The following is a 22,273-nucleotide window of genomic DNA, read 5'->3' as shown; positions in this document are numbered from 1 at the left end:
GGCGACTGGGAACGAGAGCCGGTTGGAGGCGGGAGGGCGAGAACAAAAGGCGGGAGACTTCGGTTATTACTGTTTGGCGGGAATCCGTTGTTCGTGCCATGTTTGCCTTCAGCCACTTGCTGGTATGAAATCAGGTCCCAAATTGGACATCCAAATCTTTCCGAGTCAATTTAGATACTCTTTTCTCGGATACATTTGAAAGAGGAAAAAAAAAGACAACAAATTTAGATTTGGATTTACGGATGTCTAATTAGATCTAAGGATGATAGTGTTTTTTCAGATATCCAGATTTATCTGATGCACTCGAATCGAAAATGAAATCTTATTTCAGACCGAATTAGAATTAATTTCAATTTGTGACACCCAAAGTTCAGTCCTTCTAATTTTTTCGAAAAAAAAAGATTTATTACCATAAAATCATAATACAAACTAATGAAGACAATAACGTCGGCTGTCCCCTGATGACGCCTCGTGCCTCGATTGACTTGACAGCGCCTGGCCAAAACAGATCGGAACGTCGACCGAGGCACATTAACATCGTGCGCGAGCCCGGTCCTTCACCCCGCGCTAATACCGGTGTTAGACATTACCAGGAATACGATCATGCTCTCTGCAAGCGGGCATATCAGGTAATGGTAATCTTCCCTATAAAAACCCTTGCACTCAGAAAGAGGGGAAAAGAAACAAAAACAAAAATCCCCTGTGACTATCAACTAACTTGATCGTCAGAGGGGTCGGGTCGAGTCTCCCGACCCGACCTATGTGCAAGGACGAAGACGAAGCGCCCACGATGTGCCCAGATGAGGAGTTCCCTTCCAGAGGAAATGACTGTCTCGTCGCGATCGGACCACTACAGTCGGTCACCTCAACAGTCTCAAGAGTCATTTAGAAAAATCCTCAATCATTCGGACCCGAACTCAATTATATAAATCCAAAACCACGGCTTAAGGTTATTGACACCAACACAAACCACATCATACTTTTATAGCATAAAATATAATCTAAGAATCCATCAAAATATAAAAGGGTCTAAAGAATCCGACAAAATCTGATGGTTAGTTAGTGCTTTCATTATCCTCTCTAACGCGAGTCTGCTGTGATCGAATGTAAGACGCATTGGATACCACTTCCACGCGATCAAGCAATCCAATGACACGCATTGTGATCCCACAGGCACAGTGAAGCTCTCTCCTCGGATTCTAATGGCACAGTTGACCAACGCCTCCACGAGTCCCCATCCCCGCGCATGCCGCGGCCAACTAAAGCGTGCTGAGACTGTCAGTGACGGCCCCAAAAGTCTGCGAGTCCAATCACATCGGTTTCCCTTCGAACTCAGCGCTGCAACGCAGCGGTGAGTACGGCCTCACCAATTCAAATGGCCGCTCCTCCCATTATTATCGATACGGGAGAAAGAAGACAGAGGACATCGCCATGCTGGTATGCAGTAATCGAACCCTAATAAGGCATCTTTGAATGCAGTGACTGTTCAATATCTTATTTTATATGCGGAATAATAATAATTGTTTTTCCTAACAAAACGATTTACTAAGCTAATACATTGTAGAAGTTTGTAGCCGGCATTTGTAAGAGGAGGTGATACACCACCACCACCAAATTAGTGTCATCAGAAGAAGAAGGATGGCACTGTCATCAATTGCATCAAATGAATATAATCATTTCTTGGTTCAGAACCAGAGTAAAGTGCTCCTTTAATTCTTCTCCATTCATTTGGCACAGACAGGAGAGAGAGAGAGAGAGAGTTACAGTGTTACTGACAAAAGCCTTGTTCCGATAAAGAATGTGACCTTTGCTTCACATGGGCTGTTTCTTGTTTACCACTTCACGCTCTGTCTCTGTCTCTCTCTCTCTCTCTAAGGTGATCTCTGTTTTCTCTCAAAGTCTCCACCGCTTCTCTGGTCTCCTCGGTGGAAGAAGAAAACGGTAGATCTCATCGTCACAGCAGTTTATGCTTCACATTCTGCACCTTGCATAGCGCCCTTTGTCTTCATTTACTGTTGACAGGGTCTTTTGATCTCTTTACTTGGTCTGCTGGATCTTTTCCTCCATTTGAGCTCACTGGTCTGGTTTTGAATCGGTAAAGGTGTGATCTTTGTGGTTGCGAGGGAGGACTCTTGGTGGTTTTGCGTCTCCGCTTTGGTTCTTGTTCTTGATCTTGTTCGGCGTGGTTTTCTTTGGGCTTGTGGGGGGTTCTCCGTCGTTGAAAAGCTTCTGCTTTGGCTCTTCCGCAGGTAAAGGAGAGATCTTGGTGCGGCCGGAGGAAGTATTTTTAGAGGGCGTTTTATTAGGTGATGGGTTTTATCTCGAGAAAGCTTCTCCCGGCCTGCGGGAACATGTGCGTCTGTTGCCCGGCGTTGAACCCTAGCTCTCGGCGGCCGGTCAAGCGATACAAGAAATTGTTGGCTGAAGTGTTCCCTAAAAACCTTGTGAGTCCTCTCCATTCTCACGAGCTTGTTTGGTTTTTGCTGTAGTCAGTTGAGATCTGAGTGGCATTGCACATGTAAAGTTTGTGTCTTCTTCAGTATTATTTTTACACACTGTTTGATGACTAAAAAATTTAGATCGCCTTACTTGAAGACCTAGTTTCAGTTTATGGCAGAGGAGCCTCCTATGAGATGACTTATTCTAGTTCATACAGTGATTTGATGTGTTGATGTTAGTCTCCATTTGGTTATTTGATGAGAGAAAAGAAGAGGAGAGCACAGATAAAAGGGAAAATGAAACTGGGGAAGACAAGTCAACAGAGAAGATAAGGGAAAATCACATTCTTTCTTTTGAATATTTTTCTTGATCTCCAAATCTCTTCTTTTCAGAAAGAAACAAAAAATGACTGGAGGCCTACATTTGCTTGCCTAAGGGTAAATAATGGAGAGAGAGAACCAATTTGTCTACATATCTCTATATTTTTAGTAAGGCTACCAAATTAGAGAAAGCAACATTCTCTCCTCGTTTCCTTTTCTGATCTCCCCACCCAAAGAAACCAGCCTCTGGACAACCGCTGCTATCATTGTCTTATTTGCTCAATTGCCACCTCGTAACTGCAGCCTGGCATTAGTGTGTTCTAGACTTTAGATATGATAACCTTGAAAATCTTAGAGCAAGAACACTCTTGATGAGAGTAGCAACATTATCTAGACCTTTTAATTGTCAAGACTTGTCAAGAAGTAGATACAAGTATGTAAAGTTGCATTAGTGCTTTTTGTTGGAGCACTCCTGTGTATATTTTAGCATGTCATAAAGGTAAGGTGATTTAGATCTCCCAGCTGTACTATTTCTTTCTTGTGGAGTTTTTACAAGTCTCATGTTGCTAATACAATTTAGATTTCTCAGCTGATCTATACTGATTTTTTTTTTCAAAGTTTGGCCTAGAGGGCACCTGATATGTAGGAAGTCTTGTTAACGTTTACATGGCCCAGCTGAAGCAGTGCACCTTCAACACTTAAAAAAAAAATTGCTCCAAATAATTTTTATTAGTGTGTGTACTTAATGTTTCTTTCTAGTTTCCTCGATTAGAAAATTATGTGACTATTTAAATCAAATTTGTAGGATGGTCTGCCAAATGAAAGGAAAATTATGAAGCTATGCGAATATGCTGCCAGGAATCCGATTCGCATCCCAAAGGTCTGATTTTTCAAAATCAATATTCTAAAGATTCTGTTGTAAAGAATTTGAACTCTTAGTGAATGTGACCTTTCCCTGTGTAGATTGCAAAGTATCTTGAGCAAAGGTGCTACAAAGAATTGCGAAATGAGCATATCAACTTTGTAAAAATTATCACCGAAGTCTACAGTAAATTGCTTTACATATGTAAAGAACAGATGTAAGTTGTACAATCATGTTGCCTATTTTAATTTTTGGAGTTATGCCTCCAATTTGTTATTATTTAAAGGGTTTCACCCTTAGAAAACTCTTCAAAGGGGATTTCATGAGTGACTTAATGTCAATTGTGTGCGCCTGTAGACTGTTGATTGGACACTTCAATTTCAAATAAATGGAATTTTTGTTGTTCATCCTTAAAATGCATTATATGGTAAAGTCAAATAATAATCTTTGTGGATATTTGATCATGTGTAGGGAAAAGAGAAGCCTTGGGTAAGTTGAATATGTGACAGCTCTTTTTATTTGTACCCCTTTCCTGTTGGTTGTACAATATTACATTTAATGGAAGTTCATATAAATAAAGACATCAAGAGGCAACAAAGGAAAAAGAAAATCTACTGGTCTGCATTTTAAATGAGTTTGTAGCTGGTGGAATCTAGTTGTATTCCTATTTATCGCAATTGTTGTCAGCCTGAGTCTGTGTTGGCATAATGCATAGTTATGTTTTTGTGCTATTGTAAATCATAAGGCAGGAAATATAACTATGGTGAAAGGTTAATTTATTGCATGGCAATTGGGGGTTGTTATTTCTGATTTGAGTTACTGATACAGAAAGCATGTACCACATATCTGGAAGACTATAACTTTTCATATTAGGAGTATCTATGGAGTCAGTATTGTCTCACACAAAAAAGATAACATGACCAATGCAACCAGCTGCAGGCTTTTCTTAAAACTATGGTTCTTAACCCTATTTCTTCTAACTCCTATCTCAACCAGCTGCAACCTTTTTGACCTATCTCAGATGCATCAAAATTGGGTTCAGCATGGTTTTAATTTACACAGCTAAAACGTAATTTTGTTTGAGATGGGTCCATACTTAGACATTTAGACCCTCAATCTGTCCAATATCAATTAGATATTCTATTATATTGTACCCACCCGAAGCCCTTCTAGGCATATATATTATGAACAACTGACTATGCATATTTAGGAATTCTTAATTTTGTTATTTCACTCATAACTTGATGTGGAAATTTTCCATTACTTCATTTAATTGTGTTGTTTTCTTATGTGGAAGTTGCGTTGTTTTTATTTCATATATTTTTTCTTATTAAATGATGATTTTTCCTATTAAAAAGATGGACAGTACAAATGCCACCTATTCGATGTTTTCTTGTGCTGTAGCCTTAATGGGATTAAGAATTAGACTTGGTGTGTAATTTTTTCGTTGCTTCTATTTAGTTGTGTTGTTCTTTAGGTGGAAATTTGGTATGCCGTCTTTTCTCTTTGGGTATTTATGAAGAGATACAAGATTGCAACAATTGGTTTCATGCAAGAACTTCTATTTATAGAGTTCTTTTTGTGATAAGGCATGCCTGATAAATTAATGGGTGAGGATGAGGTTATATAGACAAGAAGTTATGTTGCATTGAGATCTGTGAATGGCTTAGCATTCCCAAACTGGAACCATTGCCACTCCTAAAACATTTTTTTTCTAGTAAAAGGATAATTTTTTTCTCAACTAAATGCCCAATTTGATTGTTTTTAGGATTTTAAGTACAAACATTTGCTATGTCGATATAAGCTATTGGTTATTGTATCGTTAACAAGTCAGGGAAAAGCTAAAGCTGTTGACAAAACATTTGTGTCTAAAGATAAGGGTCCAGTCACAAAACAATCCATCCAAGCTTCTATATATCTGTTGATTTGCTGGTATAGTCCATATACAACAATGGCAACAAACAATGGTCACACAAATACTGTGGTCTATTGTCTATAATCTATATATTATTTTGTCACTGGGTTTGTTGTTTATCTTATTGTGGAAAATTTTAATTACATTTATTGGTTCAAACCAAGGATAAAAATCTCAGTCCAGAATTGATACCAGTTGGTGGTTGGACTTGTATGACATTGATACTATACAGTATACAGTGTCCTGAGTGTCAGGATGGATTAGTATTTCTTGAATGAGTGCAGAGAGGGAGTGAGCCTATTGTGTGAGAGAAGGGGAGAGAGATGGGTGAGAGAAGGGGAGCCAATCTTGAGGGAGAAAGAAGAGAGAGAGAGAAGAGGGGGGGCGGGTGCATAGCTCTTATTAAAAAGAGAGGCTATCAATGCCAATTGTCATCAGAGAAGGGGCTATCAACAACTGTTAGCTTTAGGCCTATAGCTTGAGGGAAAGTATAGAACCAAAAACTGAGAGTATGTGTATAACTTGGTACAGCTCAGTTTTAACAGGCTGTCTGTCTGGTATGGTGACCTTGCTCTCATATGAGTAAGCTTTGTTTTGCAACTGTTGTGGGTGAAATTGGTTGTCCGCATATTGGTCAGCCGTTGGGCCTATAACAAACAAGTCTGGACCAACTTGTGCAATTAGAACTTTAAACCTTTGTTCAAACTTCAAACATCACAAAGGGGTATGTCCATTCTAAATCTTTTCCAACAACACTAGATCAAGATTACAAGCATTTTTTGACTAGGATATTTGCTTTTTCTGTATCCATAGAAGCATGGTTTAATGATTGTTGCACCAAGGTGCAACCAACATACCATACCGATCAATTTGAGCACTTGTATGGGATTTTGAATCGTTCCTAGCATGTAGCCATGTACCAAGACTCCCTTGGCAACATGAATAGTTTGAAATGGTTGGTATGATACTGACCAATACACTAACAGCTTGTTCGATAATTGTTATGATCTAAAGAGCAATCCTTTGATGAGTCATCTCTAATTCTTATATATCGGTGGCATCTAGTGGCACCTGTACTTTGTTTTGTTACATGTTTTTGACATGATAAATGCAGAGTGTATGTGTATCATTGAGCATTTATTATCATAGTGCTTCTTTTGATTCAGGGCGTACTTTGCTATTAGCCTGTTGGATGTAATTATTGAGCTTTTGGATAGCAAGCAACAAGATGGAATAAAAATTCTTGGATGCCAAACTTTAACAAGATTCATTTGCAGCCAGGTATAAGGATATAAATTTCGTTTGGTTTCATAATATTTTATTTTGATGTTTACTCTAAAGTATGGTATTGCTTGCCACTTTGTATTTGGGTTGCATTCGAGCTGCCTCTGATTTCGTGGGACACATGTTTAGTTGATTTGGTCTGTTGCTCTAGTAACTTCATTATTAGTGTTGTCAAACCATTAGATTGTTTTGATTGATTTGGTTTTTTGCCCTATTAACGTGTCTTTTACTGTAGTCTAGACAAATTGTATTATATCATGTTTTATAGATGTCAACTTTTGGATGCAATGAACAATGTAACTGTGATGGAAACTTGCAAATATGGACCTTTTCTCTCCTTGGAATGGACTTTGTTCTGGGAAGAATGACAACTATAGATCCAGTTAAGATAGGCGACAGACACCATCGTCCTAAAACGTTGAGAATCACAATTATTTATAGAAATCTTCTAGGTTCTCATTTTTGTTCTTAGTAGTTTCTTTTATACTGATCTTAGATGGTGGTACCTGTGAGGATCATATACGCTATAACATAGAGGTAGTCGCTGAATAATTCTCACTATGGATAACTTTGCATTAGTGTACAGTGGAGATATGTGTCTCACTGACAAAGATGAAGCGCCTTTCCTGGCATTGTGGCTTCAGATATTTACCGTTGGTATGACATTCTGATGGCATCATGTGAAGCACATTTGTCTCCAAAAGATAATTTCTGACTGAAGTTTTTATCTTATTATGATGATATTTAATGCCTGGAGTATTTGTATATTGCACTTTAATGCAATCAAAGGGTCTAGCTTAGAGTCATTAGCTGCTTATGGAACTGTGTTTGCTTTGAAGAGTTTCCAGCCACTGCATTCTTTCATGCTGCATCGATTAGTAACTTTTCCTCTTAACTCGTGTCATCTGCTTAAAGGATCTGATCGTGCTTTGCTGTCTCTATTTCATCATGGGCTATCTTCTTTTCTTTTTCTTGAGTCTCTTTTCAATGATATGAAACCCTAGTGTTTCTTTGATGTAATAACCGAAGGTGAAACTTGATTTATTTTGAATTCTTACATTAAGTTTTTTTTATTTGTTGCAGAATGTTCTATGCTCAGATTCATCTTCCTATTTGTGGCATTTCTCTATTGTTTTATGTGTGACATATGAATTCTTATGTGATTATGCCAACTTTATTGACAGGCAGACAATACATATACATGGAATATCGAAGGCTTGGTTCAGAAAGTTTGTATGCTTGCGCGTCAGAATGGCGAAGAACAGAAAAGTCTTTTGCGAGCTTCGAGTCTGCAATGTTTATCAGCCATGGTCATCTGTTTGATTTTCATCCTTATAAGGATACACATCGTATTTGGTCTTAAAGCTTTTCTGTATACTTTGCACATAAAATTTAACTTTATACCTTATGTTGCAGATTTGGTTCATGAGTGAGCATCCATACATTTTTGCTGGTTTGGATGAGGTGGGTGCTTTTCTAGTCTCATTAGTTGATAGATTCTTGCAATCCATTTTCGTACAATTGTTTTTCTCTTCTTCTTCACACCTCTTTGAGAAAATACTTTTGCTTTACATGTTTCTTTCAAGACTTGCACTCTGATGAACTGCTTAAAAATCTTTGACATGACCTTGAAGCAGACTGCATGCTGTAATATTTGTGTTTCTTCAGATTCCTCAACTAAGAAAAACTAAGTGCATTTCATCATGTGGCAAGTAGTTAATACTTCTAAATGCTCCCTTAGGATCCTCTAATTCAATCTAATATATTTTGTGTGTGAAAACCAATTATTTTTGCAGTTATGTAAAGCTTGAGAAAGTTACTTCTCTCCAGTCATCTGTAAGGAGGGTAGAGATGTAATGTTGTATAAATTGGATAAGATATTCTATGTTTTCTTGGCACCACATGATGAATATTAAGCATGAAACTGATTATCTTAATTTTTATAAATAAATTAGACTCATGATTCCCTCATAGTTAGGTTAAAATTGCATCATCCACATGCTGGCTAAGCTCTAAAATACTCTGGAAATGATAAGTCTCTATAATATGAGTGACTCGATTAAAGAATAATAGTAAATGCTTGACAAATTCTTGATTAATCTGCTTGAATTAGTTATAATTTTGTGAACATACAGTATTGTTATCTTTATTACTAAGTTTTGAGTACTCTCTCATGGACATGGCCATTGGTCTGAGACACAGTCTATACAACATGTGTAACATCGTGAATCATTTGGCAACAGAGCTTGAAGTTTACTTTATCCTTTAGTAGTTCATGCTCTGAGAATAATCTGTTAGCTATTACAGTTGTCTAGTATTCCATTTCAGATCATCTATGCTATCTTGGAAAACTATCGAACTGATGAACGTAACGGTGATGATGATGAAAGACATGAGTCACACCACAATTGGGTTGATGAAGTAGTTAGAGGTGAAGCAAGAGGTGTTGTAACAATCATGAGTGGTCTTAGTCCATGCAATGTGGTCATAAGGCAGCGGCCAGAAAGTAAAGATTCTACTCTGCTGACAAGGTACTTATGACTAACCAAAAAACTTCATGTTGGTAAAATAATGTGTTGTAAATAATTCTTTTATGCATATTTTGTCATTGGCCCATTCAAAATAGATTAATGTTCTATTGTGAATTGGTATGTGAGAGTTAACAATGTTTGTATCCTTTAGGAGACTTCTCAAAACTAAGCATGGCTAAAAGAACGTAGAACCTTGAGGCATTTGGTCATGATGAATATACATACAAAAATGCATGCACATCTAAATGAGAGGTTCGAGGTAGGAAAACCAAGGTGGAATACTTTATTGCTGAATTGTTAGGGATCTTGGGGTTGTGAAGGAGTGATGTTTTTAGATAGTAATGATCCCAGACAAACATGGAAATGTGTGTAAAGCCATTTTTGTACAATATCCATTACTTGACGTCACAAAGGACTGCTGTGATGGGGTTTATCCTGGGCTATGTGTTGAACTTGACGTGGAACATCAATGAAGTTTGCTAAACATCAATCATCTTAATACTTTGGAACCTCTTGTTGATATCGGGGGATGCCCCTTGTTAGTGGTACCTAGGAGGTCGGCGTTGAAAATTGAATTTGTAAGCTTCATATGTTGTAATAAAATTTGGCTTCTTTGTAAATTCTGTGTTTCCAGCATTCAAAGAATTGTGTATATGTGTGAACAGTCAAGGCCCTTAGCCCTTGTGACCTTCAAAAAGGCCGACTTCTTTTGCTCAGCAATGACAAAAAGGTCCTGCACAAATTGCTGAAATGACTCTTAAGTCCTTCAATGTATGACCACAAGTGATTAGGCAAATATAACAAGAAACCCACTCTCTTCAATTAGTAGGATACATTTTGTGACCTCCTTTTGAATGCTTCTCTTTCTCCGCTTCCATCTTCTTCCTCCATTGCCAATCATGTGACTAAGGCTTTCCACCTCTTGTGGCCTATCTGCTTATAAATATTGTTTGATATGAATGATTGTACTGCAAGAAACTCTATAGAGACAATAACATGACAGATTATAATAGTGAGAAGTGTTTCTTTCTTGGGTTTGACATCTTTATGTACAATTTGTTGTTGGCCTTTACAAATTTAGTGGCTGCTATCTGCTGGATTTATTCTTCACTGTCACCTGTAGCAGACTGGTTCTTGCACAACCTTAAAGTTGTCATGCTCCCAATAATGTAAAAAGTGAAAAAGCCTCAAAGCTTGAATATATCTAACATAACCTCTTTACTATACTGTTTACATTTTGTGGATGAAACTTGTCTTTAAGCATCTTGATATCTTGTTGATAGCAAGGATTTAAGACTCGGTCTGATACTGGTTTTTGTGATTGGTCAAACCGGTATGGTACAGGTATACCAGGGAGTACACAGGATGGTATACTGATCCGTTATGCCTGGTATCACCTAGAAATAATAAAAGAATTAAATACTAACCTGTACTTACCTCTTTGGTTCAGTACCAGTCTATGGTCAAACTGGTAAAAACATAACAGCCCAACTGATATCTGAATCATTGGTTGGTGGTGAAGAGTTCAAAAGTTATATCCACCAGAAATGGTTCCATTGTACTGTTCTTGCACTAAAAAAATATAATTTTGTTTCTTGAGGTAATTTGGATTCATTATTTACCATTACACAGAGAAGAGCGTGAATGTCCTGAAGTGTGGTCTCAGATTTGTATAGAGAAGCTTGCCGAACTTGCCAATGAAAGCATAACAACACGCCGCGTACTGGAACCAATGTTTGCATGCTTTGATAAAGGAAGACACTGGGCTTCTCGCCATGGGTTTGCTTTAGTGGTTTTATGTGACATAGCTTACTTGGGAAAGAACTCAGGTAATTCTGCCAACTCATTTGTATAGCTTTATATTTTGAGCTCAATTTGTAACATGCTTTTATCAATGTTAATTGAAAGCAGAACTTCTCTATAATCTATATATTTAGTATGTTTCTCAAAGCAAAAAGGACATGGCATTGTTAGTTCCAATAGCTATTTTTTGATCCAGAAGCATGTAGGTGAACTAAAAAGTAAAGACACCAAATTTTTTGGCCATAGATCCATTTTTCCAATATCAATGAATTTTCTATGACACTATTATAGGAGGTATAACAGTTCGAGATCTTTTATATCTGTAGCATTGTCTGAGATGTCCACAAAAAGGGAAGCTTTAATAGTTCAGGTTTCTGAAATAAATTGTTCCTTGCTCTTTTATTCGTCGACACCTTAGAACATGGTCAGAAAATTTATCATCTTGATTTTCTTTTTAGAATAATTTTACTACCTGACTATAATGATTTTAGGGATGAATAACATATACTCGTGTTGTAGAAACAGTCAATAAATATAGACATAGACTGTTTGACCCTTCCCAGGCCCAGCATTAGTGAGATCCTTTTGCACTGATTTTGTACTTGTTTAGATGTACAATATTATGGTACCTACATAATGGTAGCTAGCCGAATACCTACACTGTTCTCCATCATTATAATGACAATCTTTTTTTCTTTTTTTTTCTGATGGTGGTAGTGACTGTTTTTTGTTTTCTTTGGACTGAAGCATCAGAATTAGTATAACATTTATCAGACCAGACATTGAAGTTTCTGGTTAATAGTTAGCAGGACTATGTCAGGAAGGAAGAAATAGATATTAAGTAAATTTCTTGACAAATATAAGCTGAGCAATGCCTATGCACATAAATTTCTACTGTTAGCTTTTAAGGTTAACATAGAATAGAATGTGCATTTTCGTTCTTTCCTAAAGTAGATTATAAATTCTGGTAAGTTTAGTTTGGAACAAGTGGCCTAAGTGGACTTGCCATGAAAGTGGCCCTTGATCATTTCATATGGAGGAAGTGGGAGAATCAAGGAGAAAGCGATTACAGCTCATTTTTATTTTTATTTTCCTTTTGAAAATGACTTTACTGTAGGTGTGATCAGTCGTTTATAGAGAGATCTCTTGTCCATCTCCCAACATATTTCATCTTTCCACAGTCCCATGCAAGCCAAACTTCTCAAATATCAAATAAAGTAATTAGGAGGATTATTTAGAATGTTTATATATTGGATAGCATAATTAAATTTATACTAGATTCTTAAAAAAATTTATCGCTCCATAGGGGCTATGTTTTTCTGCTCTTGAATCCTGTTGCAAAAGTGGGGAAAAAAATTTTCTCAATAGAAATCGAGGAGTTCGATGCTGCCCAGTAAATTGAAAATATGACCATAAATTTGTGGTATGGATGCCCGTTTTGTATGTAATAAGTTTGTTAGGTTGGGCATGGATCTTGGATCTTTACACAATAATGTGAAACCTAACATCCAAACTGGAATGTCAGGTCTCAATCCTCGTTGTAAATAATGAGCTTATATTTGGATCGTAGGTTGATCCAACTTGATAACACCCAGACGGGGAATCCACTTCCCTGTAAACAAATTTAATTGAAGTCTCTTTGGAAAATCGAGGAATCTAGCAAAAATCCACTTTCTTTAGAGTTGAGCTTAGCAAAAGTACACTTCTCTTTTCCTACTTCAAACCTAACAGTAAAGGTGGTCACTCCACAATAAGCCTACTTCAGTGGGCCCTAAGGTATACCCTGAATCAAAGTCCATAAATGATACTGTCAGATGCAAATTTTCATGTGTCTATCCCAAGGGCTTAATTACCAGTCGAACTGGTGCATAGCAATCAATATTTGCCAGTTCTATCAAGTATCAATATGAAAACATATAGCTTGGTACCTGTATATATACCATTCATTTTTATTCTTTAATTGTTTAATTCAGTGATTGGGTGGTATAGATTGGTATTGTCTGGTACCAGTATCATGTCGGTCTAATAAGTTACCAAACAGGTGTTGGACCAATAGGTAAATCCCTGGTCTGTGCAAGTTATCACAATGAATAACATTAGATATTTCTGTGCATTAGAGTGTATCTTAGCTAGATACTTTATACTCCCTCACACAGATCTTATTCCATGAGTTCTTGCACAGGAGGTGTCTTATTAAGATATAGTTGGATGTATGATGATGTCCACATATATCATTGCCCATTTATGATTGAATGTGTACTGGAATGCTTCTAACTTTTCCACTTAATTTAGTGCAAATTTCCAAATACTTTACTTTCTAGTAAAATGATTTTAGATGGTTCAGTTGTTTGTTAGAAGTGTATTTGCAAATTAATTCCACTACTGTAATATACAGAGATTGTTCCCTCAGTTTACAAATTTTACTATTTGTTCAGTAGCCTGAATTGGTATCACTGGATCTGGGAATCTTCTTTGTACATACATTTAGCTTTTTTTCATGTGCATTTGCTGTCTTTTCTGATTTATTAGATTTGAATTTTTTTTTCAGAAAATGAACAGCTTATTTTGGCTGCTGTCGTTCGACACCTGGACCACAAAAATGTTGTGCATGACCCACAGATAAAGTCTGATATAGTTCAGGTTGCCACTTCCTTTGTACGCCAACTGAAATCACGAGCAGTGGTTGCAGAAATTGTAGTAAGTGACTTGTGCAGGCATTTAAGGAAAAGTCTCCAGGCCACAGTCGAATCAGTTGGGCTACAAATATCAAATTGGAATGACTCACTTCAAAATTCGATAGAGGACTGTCTGTTAGAGATTATTAAAGGAGTAAGTCCGATTTCTTTTAGATCTTCTGAGGTTCATGAAGTATATATATGGATGCTTTTGAAAATATCATGTGGTCTTCTGTTTCTTTTAGTCTCTAGTGCTATTAAAAGTGACCTTTTACTTTCACTTTTAAAAATGTGACACTTCTCAGGTCCCATTGCCACATTGACACTTTGGTTTTTATTTCATTTTCAATTATCTATTTCTTAGGTTGGTGATGTGCACGTGGTATTTGACATGATGGCTATAACATTGGAGAAGCTGTTGTCAACGACGATGGAGAAGCTGTCAGTTGCTTCAGTTGTTGCTAGGGCAACCATTAGATCTTTGCTAATTCTTGCTTACATAATCTCTTTGGCATCCAGTGTTAAACATCCACAGGTTGGTCTGTTCTCTGGCATATTTATTGGTAATTTGGAATGAGTCTTCCTACTCAAAGTATCTTTAGCTTTTTGTGTCTGTGGTGTGTTATGTTTGCCAAGTGATTTTGTGATGGAAATTAATGATGGTTGACGTATTTTAATTTTATTTGTTTCAACATGTTATGCAATTATATAACAGAAGTTGATTTATGCAGTCAAAAGAAGTTGAATGCCTTCATAAGACGTTGTAGGAGAAATCTCATACATGATTCATTAACCGATCTAATTCCTTTAAGTGATAAAAGTGTGGAGATGGTGACTTTCAGTACAAATTTATAATGTTAATTGTTATGTTACTGGTTCCTTCAAATTCTAGCAGCATAAGGAATCATTACAGTTTGTTTGCCGATTGTACTTTCTACTTTCTAGCATTAGTTCATTATATCTAATTTATTTCATCCTCTTGAGCTTGTGTTGTTTGTCCTCCAGTGCTTTTACTCTAAGCACTTCTAGATTTAGATGCCAAACTTCATATAGTCTCATTAATAAGGTCTTCAATTTTGGGTATCGGATCCTTGCTGGTCCATGACTGGACCATTACAGGTTTGATCCATTTTGATGTATCGACACAAGGTATGTCAGAACGTACCATGGTACAAAGAAGGGGGAGTGGAGGAATGGGGGAGGTGAAGGGGTGAAAGAATAGCAGAGGAAGGGAGGAAGCGACAGTGAAGGAGTTGAGTACTGATTGGTATGGTAGGGCTTAGTGATGGTGGACGCAGAAGCAGGCATTGACAAACCAGGCAAAATTGGTTTCCTTGCACATTAGTTTGCAAAAACAAGCTATGTCAATCTATCCAATTTGCAAATACCACTCGTTACATGTAACTATGTGATTGTGGGCATGCAGATCAATGTAGTCTGAGCGTGTCGGCTACGAGACAATTTTGTCAGTTGACATAGCCTCTGCCTCTTGACATGCATTATTTTGGTACATTGTAACTCCACATCAGAAAAATTGAAATCCTTGGTTAAAGTTATCATTTTGTTTTAAGATATTCTTGATGAGAGAAGGATTTGGTCATAATTTCTCATAAGTTCTTCCACTAATTTATGCTGGAAAAAGGTTTGGACTAAAACATAGTATTATAGACGCATGTTACTGAGGTTAGTTAAATGTTTATCAACCTCTGTTGCCTCTGACCTAAGGCTCTAGACTTCCACTTGGTGAATGATCTATTTTCGTGCAGATGCATCTAGAAGGCATGTCATTTCTTGTATGTGCTGGAGTATTTTATTTTTTTATGATACTTTTTATAGTTAGAGTTTTATTTTGATGGATTTTGAAGCTTTTCTTGGATGTCTTATCTTCGTTTGCTTAATAATCTGTAGGTATTTCCAGATGCACTATTGACACAACTGTTGAGGACTATGATGCATCCAGATGTCGAAACTCGTGTGGGAGCTCATCAGATATTTTCTGTACTTCTTGGTCAAAACCCTGATCATCCAAGGCATGAATCAGAATATCTATATGAAACGAAGAAGTGGCAGTCTAGAACTACATCAGTTTTTGAGTCAGCAACTGCTCTACTTGAGAAACTCAGAAAAGAAAAGGAATGCTTAAATCTAGATAAGAAAGGAACTGATGCCAATGATGGGAATAAGATAAGGACTGTGGGTGATGAGGAGTGGAAACGCAATTGGGTTCAAAAATCTTTGCCATATTTTAGTAAGCTTAGTAGTTCTGTTATTGACAGAATTGCTACTTATACAGGTTCATTGGAGAATGTAAGTAATTTTGGCTGGATTCAGGAGTAACTTCACCTTATCTGAACTTGTATAATAACATGGTTAGCATGATGGAATTTTGCATGTCCTGTTTCCAGAGGCACCAGATACCTCTAAATGCATTTATTGTTTTTTATATAATAACCAATCAAATTCGATTTATCTGGGATGCACTATAATAAGATATTTCCTTTGACTTTTCTGATATAGAATCTCAGCGTTATTGATTTAACTGAGGATCAAGCTTCTCAGTTGCTTTATGCCTTCTGGATACAAGCCAATAGAGCCGATAATAAGCCTTCAGATTTTCAGGCTATTGCTCATTCTTTCAGCTTGACGCTTCTTTCTTTGCATCTCAAGGTGAGCGAACTTTTTTTGTGGTATAGAAAGTTGTGTACAATTATTAGACAAAAAAAAGTTTTCAGCATGTAGCTTGCTTCTCAAATTCTCAAGATTGCTTGTTTAGCTTTGCAATAATTAGCACATGGAATGATCCATATGATTTTTAAAAAAATCCTTATTAACCTACATGGATATAAAATATGCAGTTTTTTATATGCATAGGAAAATACTTTCGAGATTAAATCAAGGAATGCTATCTCGTGCCGACCGACAATATCAATCGTTGGTCGAACTACTGGTCAGTATCGGTGTACTATATGTACTGGTCAGTTCTAGTGTACTGTGTCTGTATATCGGTAGATACTGATATTATGAAAAAAAAAGCTGAAAAATGACCTGAAATTCAGAAAAATCTTTTTTTAAGATTTATCTTCCAATTTCTTCAATATAACTGAAGTTAAATAAGAAAAAAGTCTATTTAAGCCATAAATGAATAGAAATTCTTGGTTATAAGGATGATAATTTGAATTTATCTTTTCAAATCCATCATGGAACAACTGTCTACGGTCCTCCTTCGAAGGAAGATGCTTCCTTTGATCTTGGATCAGAAACTTTAGATTGTTGCAAAATAAACTATTGAGATAATCATGGACCACTGTGCGTGCTCCGTAGCTGGACTGGGAAGTACATTTACTGTCATACACGTGCAAAGAAAGATATGGGATGGTAGATTAGGTATTGAAACTTTAAGAATTTAGCAAAATAAATTATTGAGATAATTTTAAACTACATAAGAATGTCTATTGCATTCGTTTTATGCAGAGGAATCCTTATCTTTGCAAAAGGATATGATACTTTGTAGTTTGTAATTTCTTAGTTGTTTATACAAACTCTAATCAAAGGTGTTTAAAACTTCAGAAGCAGAATGTTTTATCAGACCCTACATATGCATATTTTTTGTATTAAGAATTATACATACAATCTAGCACAAATGGTTAATGTAAAGATGCATAAGCATATTATACAGTGTGATTTGAAAATTCCTGACTTTTAAATTGAGAATTCGAAATCTTTTTTTTTCTTTCATTTCAGCTTTTTTTTTAATGGTCACTATTCACTAATATCCTATATTCATTCTGGCATTTGCTGCCTTGGCCAGATTGAGAAAGTTTTCTCATCTTACATTTTCTTATTGCAGAACTCAAATTGTAGCATCATGGTGCAGTTCTTTCACATGTTATTATCTCTTAGGAAGATTTCCCTGGAGCCAAATGGTAGAATTATCAAATTTTGGGATTAGATTTTAGGCTCAATTTTCTTGTTTTTTTCCTTTTTTCTGTTAGTTTTGAAACAATTAATAAAGTAGTAGTCCATTGTGACAGGTTTGCTTCCATCATCATGTCAGAGATCTCTTTTCACATTGGCCACAGGACTTCTAGCATTTGCAGGGAAAATCTTTCACATTCCCGGGTTGAATGATGTGCTAAAACCTTTCATGCTGTCTGAGGTGACGCTTTTCCTAATTCTTTCAGGAGGTTTTTTGCTTTTTGCATTCCAACTTATGTGATAGTTATTGAGGAATATATATGTATATATATATATATATATATATATATATATATATATATATGTATATATATATGTATATATATATGTATATGTATATATATATGTATATGTATATATATATGTATATGTATATATATATGTATATATATATGTATATATATATGTATATATATATATATATGTATATATATATGTATATATACATATATATGAGTTTTTCACACATACGTTGCATCATATTCCAGTTCAACTTCATTTTCCTTTGTTTAAGAGATAATGGTGTCACTTGCAAAGCATAACTGTACATAAGTTCATTTTATTGTTCTTTTTCATACATATTGCTCTGCATAAGCCACATACAAGGTCTCCGATCATACATCAGTGTGCATGAATATATTAGTGTAACATCAAGTATTCATACATCCTCTTCAAATATTCGAGCTCTTATTTGAAAATTCAACAGAATTTTTTTTTCTTTCTAATTAACTATAGTTTCTTCAGAAAGGTAATACTGAGAGTAATCCTTCCAATTATTTCTTTAGGTGTTTATCAAATACCTCAACAATATTAATTTTAACCCGAGGAACAGTGGACTTTTACATTTACCAGATACATTCTGTTTGAAATGTATGTGCATCATGTTTGTCCTCAAGTCAAGTGTCTCTTTTCTCTTTCGTTTTGGCTTCTTAAAAATCCACTTAAAATGTCAGTTATTACAGCTATGATATATCCAATATTATTCATTGCATTGTTTTCTGGTTGAAACTGCAACTGTGGGAAATTTCTACTGTGTTCTATGTTCTCCTTTGTCTCCTTGCAACAGTTGAGCTTTGGTTGCATATCTAATTTTGAACCCTTCAATTATTAGCCATTCAGCACTTTCTTAACGTTGTAAACCTTTTGCTTTGATTGATCTTTTTCAATAGTTTCCCAAAATTTTGAGAACCATTTAGTGATATCTTTCTCTCTTTTTGCCTTGTTATTATTCCAAGTAGTTTCTTATGATTTTAGTTGCATATTACCTGAATAATGTTACTAGCTTGCCTTTTAGCGTCTGCATGAGGTCATTATCACCCACCAAATTCGACCTTATTTCACAAATAGGATCAATTGCGCTTGTAGGGAACCTTTATTGTTATATAGGTTGGTTCAATATGCTCTTCTTTTCTATCCATTATAAATTTCTCATTTTCAACACCAAGTCACAAAATAAAATTTGATCGAATATTTCCAACTTTATCAATCATGACAATCCAATCTTCTATTTTGAGAAAACATTTCAGATACCTGTCAATGCAATGCATACCAGCTGACATTATGTTAGACCATATGGTTTGGTTACCAATTGATATTATTATTTTTGTTATTATTATTATTTTTTTGCTAGTACTAGGTGGGATGGAACCATATACAACCTGTACCATGCCAGTCTGGTGGATTATCCATAACTGGTACTAGACCAAGATTTAAAACCTTATATTAAGCTTCTATGAAAACCTATTGCAATAAGACATAGGTGGTAGGTGAGAACTAGGAGAAAATAGAAAAAGTATTGAGAATCTTCTCCAGCTAAATTTTGACTTTCATAGGTTCGATCAACAAGAGGAGATCAAGTAAAATAACTGTGTGGCCTTGTCTTTGTAGATTTTCTAGGTCAGTATCCTAATTGAACTAATTTACAGAACCAGTTCTTTTTCTTTTGCTTGTGTGGGCTTGCACATGCATTCAAGCTTGTGTGCTCATGCACACATGGAGAACTTGTAATCCCATGAAATATGTTTTTTTGGATTCCATTAACCTTGTTATTTCATGATTGTATGATTGTATCTTATTTATATCCATTATTGCACAAACTCACACATCTATGGGCGCATGCCTTCATAGAGGACTTATAATCTCAGAGTACGTTAGTTAATTAGAATTCCATTGACCTTTTTCTTTACACAGTTTATATATATATATATATATATATTCTTTTTATCACACGACTGTGGCTATGAGATTTAGTCACACTTCACTTGGATCCAGATGATCATACTGATGAAGTAATTTAAAGTGTTTAAAAATGATGTGCATACATCTAATTGTTTCAAAGCTACTATTATTCCTCTTGAGATACAGATCAAGACAATTTTCTTTCATCTACTTGTATTAAAGAACTTCATTTTGACACGTCTGATAAAGTTTTATAAAACTATGATATCTAAAGACATCTTTTTTCTTTTCCCAGATTGATCCATATCTGAGAATTGGTGAGGACTTCCAGATCTATGTAATGCCTCAGTCAGATATGAATAACTATGGTTCTGAAAGTGATCAGCAAGCAGCAAATTCTGCTCTCTCCAACTTGAGAAATATAGTGGGTGATTCTGATCTACATGTACTTGATATGATTGTTAGTCGGCTGTCAACTTTAATTGATGTAAGTTCTTGTACAAAACATTGCTTGTTATCTTCAATTTCAATGTCTGTTTTAATGTATGCTAAAATCAAGGGTTTGTTGAAAGCTAATATGACTGCATTGACTATTCCCTTTTTCTTTTTTACTTCTTCAGCAGGAGAAGGATGTTTTAGCCAAACAACTTGCAGGAATTTTCTTGTTCGAAGATGCACCTTTGTTTGGATTAGAACCAGCGGTGGACTGGATTAGTGGTCAAGCTCTTGTTGTGTCTGAAGAATCAGTCCCTTTTGATGAGGTATGTCATTCCCAATATGGATTACTTTTTCATAGTTGTTAAATGCATGTCTTTTAATTTGATGGTCCTGTATGAAAAGCTATTGTTGCCAGTGTCGTATGTCTGGCATGACTTACATGAACCATAGGTGATTGAGCTGTGATTACTTTGACAATGCTCACTTCTCAGGAATGTTCAAGGACTTCATCAGTTAATGGTGACACAGTTAGCCAATCACCAGTTACTGAGATTCCAGGGTTCTTCTCCAGGATGCCACCACCTGCTTTTCCCAGTGTTATAAGTGTCGGTCAATTGCTGGAATCGGTATATTTTCATACACCTGTGTGGTACCATTTTGAGTATGATAAAAGTATTTTGTAATTAGCATTTCTGAAGTTGTTCGTTGTCACTTCAATGTTGACTATTCAGAAAATATTGCTCTTTTACAAGAAATACATGATGATTCAGCAATCGAAACAGTTCACTTCTTAGAAACAGTTGCATGTTCTTAGTGGTTTATTCAACATTTGTCATTTTCTTTGCTTACCCATTCTATATTTTCATGAGGGTTATATTATTCCACATGAGCAGGCACTCCATGTAGCTGGCCAGGTTGCTGGAACATCTGTCTCAACCTCTCCTCTCCCGTATGGAACAATGGCTGGTCAGTGTGAAGCTCTTGGTATGGGCACAAGGAAAAAACTATCGAGTTGGCTGGTTGGCAGTCATGAATCCATGTCGGATAATCCATCACCGAGTCTCCATATGGATGAGCAGAAGGCTGTTCCGAAGGTAACCTGATCAAGACCACACGATGACACTTCTGCGTAAATGTTTTTGAAGTTTCAATGGCCCAAGAAATCTCCTGATGCCAAGTGCACTGGGTTTGCAGGTGAATTCACATGGGTTAGAGCAGGCTTCTGTGCCCATGGAACCATGGCTAGCACTGAGACTACCGCCCGCGAGCCCCTTCGACAACTTCTTGAAGGCCGCTGGTTGCTGAAAGCATAGACAGCTTTCATCGCCACTGTTAACACGCATTGTAAAGGCAGATTTCTGTGCGATTAGGTTTAGGGAACTGGTTAGCTGATTCTGACTCTGAACTTGGTAGGCTGAGGAAAACTTTCGATACCTTTGTGCAGTGGAATATTAGTGATGCTTTCGAGTTGTATTCCTTGTTCAGTTATGGTTAACATGAATGTTTCTTGTGTGCCATTGTATCCCTTATACTGGTTAGTGCAGAGATAATGTACTTTGGAGATGCTTTCTGTGGTAGAGATGCTAATTTAACTGATCTCCAAACAAATAGGCTGTATAATCTAAGCATTTGTTTTTGAGGGTACTTTGGCAAGCCTGGCATATTGTTGCTGTAAATTAGAGTACTATGGCCAGCAGATGCACCATGAGTTGACTTTGATGATTTCTGGTTCTACACAGATTATGATGGTTTGTGTTGTGCTTGTTAACTGTGGCCATCACTCCCTTTGATATGCTGATAATTTCTAGAGTTAACATGCATTGGTAAATTACAGTGCTCTAAAATTTGTCTGA

General features: G+C 36.3%; 1 protein-coding gene across 3 annotated transcripts; it reads left to right on the top strand.

Annotated features, from left to right (window-relative positions):
* The first annotated feature begins 1,805 nt into the window (after positions 1-1,805).
* LOC135626722 (protein SEMI-ROLLED LEAF 2-like) lies at positions 1,806-21,983 on the top strand. 3 transcript variants are annotated; one of them, XM_065132272.1, is made up of 20 exons: positions 1,806-1,941; positions 2,250-2,444; positions 3,565-3,639; positions 3,723-3,838; positions 6,703-6,817; positions 8,005-8,130; positions 8,237-8,284; positions 9,149-9,351; positions 10,984-11,180; positions 13,703-13,983; positions 14,194-14,364; positions 15,738-16,136; positions 16,347-16,496; positions 17,677-17,752; positions 17,861-17,985; positions 20,278-20,469; positions 20,603-20,743; positions 20,912-21,046; positions 21,314-21,514; positions 21,615-21,983. In XM_065132272.1, the coding sequence occupies exons 2-20, from the start codon at positions 2,310-2,312 to the stop codon at positions 21,723-21,725; spliced, it is 2,997 nt and encodes a 998-aa protein (XP_064988344.1). In that variant the 5' UTR covers positions 1,806-1,941; positions 2,250-2,309; the 3' UTR covers positions 21,726-21,983. The 3 variants fall into 3 exon arrangements, with proteins under 3 accessions (XP_064988344.1, XP_064988346.1, XP_064988345.1); XM_065132274.1 differs by having other exon boundaries at positions 20,606-20,743; positions 21,615-21,937; XM_065132273.1 differs by lacking the exon at positions 1,806-1,941 and adding an exon at positions 1,948-2,157.
* The last annotated feature ends 290 nt before the right edge of the window (positions 21,984-22,273 follow it).

The sequence above is a fragment of the Musa acuminata genome, chromosome BXJ2-11 (genome assembly GCF_036884655.1).
Source record: "Musa acuminata AAA Group cultivar baxijiao chromosome BXJ2-11, Cavendish_Baxijiao_AAA, whole genome shotgun sequence".
Lineage (NCBI taxonomy): Eukaryota > Viridiplantae > Streptophyta > Magnoliopsida > Zingiberales > Musaceae > Musa > Musa acuminata.
This window is presented reverse-complemented; position numbering and strand designations above follow the sequence as displayed.

What these genes read in the sequence shown, in the direction of transcription:
- LOC135626722 (XM_065132272.1), top strand. Translation starts at nt 2,310, where the DNA reads ATGGGTTTTATCTCGAGAAAGCTTCTCCCGGCCTGCGGGAACATGTGC. An exon ending in CAAGATTCATTTGCAGCCAG is followed by an intron (nt 6,818 to 8,004) that starts GTATAAGGATAT and finishes CTTTATTGACAG; the next exon opens with GCAGACAATACATATACATG. An exon ending in TGCAATGTTTATCAGCCATG is followed by an intron (nt 8,131 to 8,236) that starts GTCATCTGTTTG and finishes CTTATGTTGCAG; the next exon opens with ATTTGGTTCATGAGTGAGCA.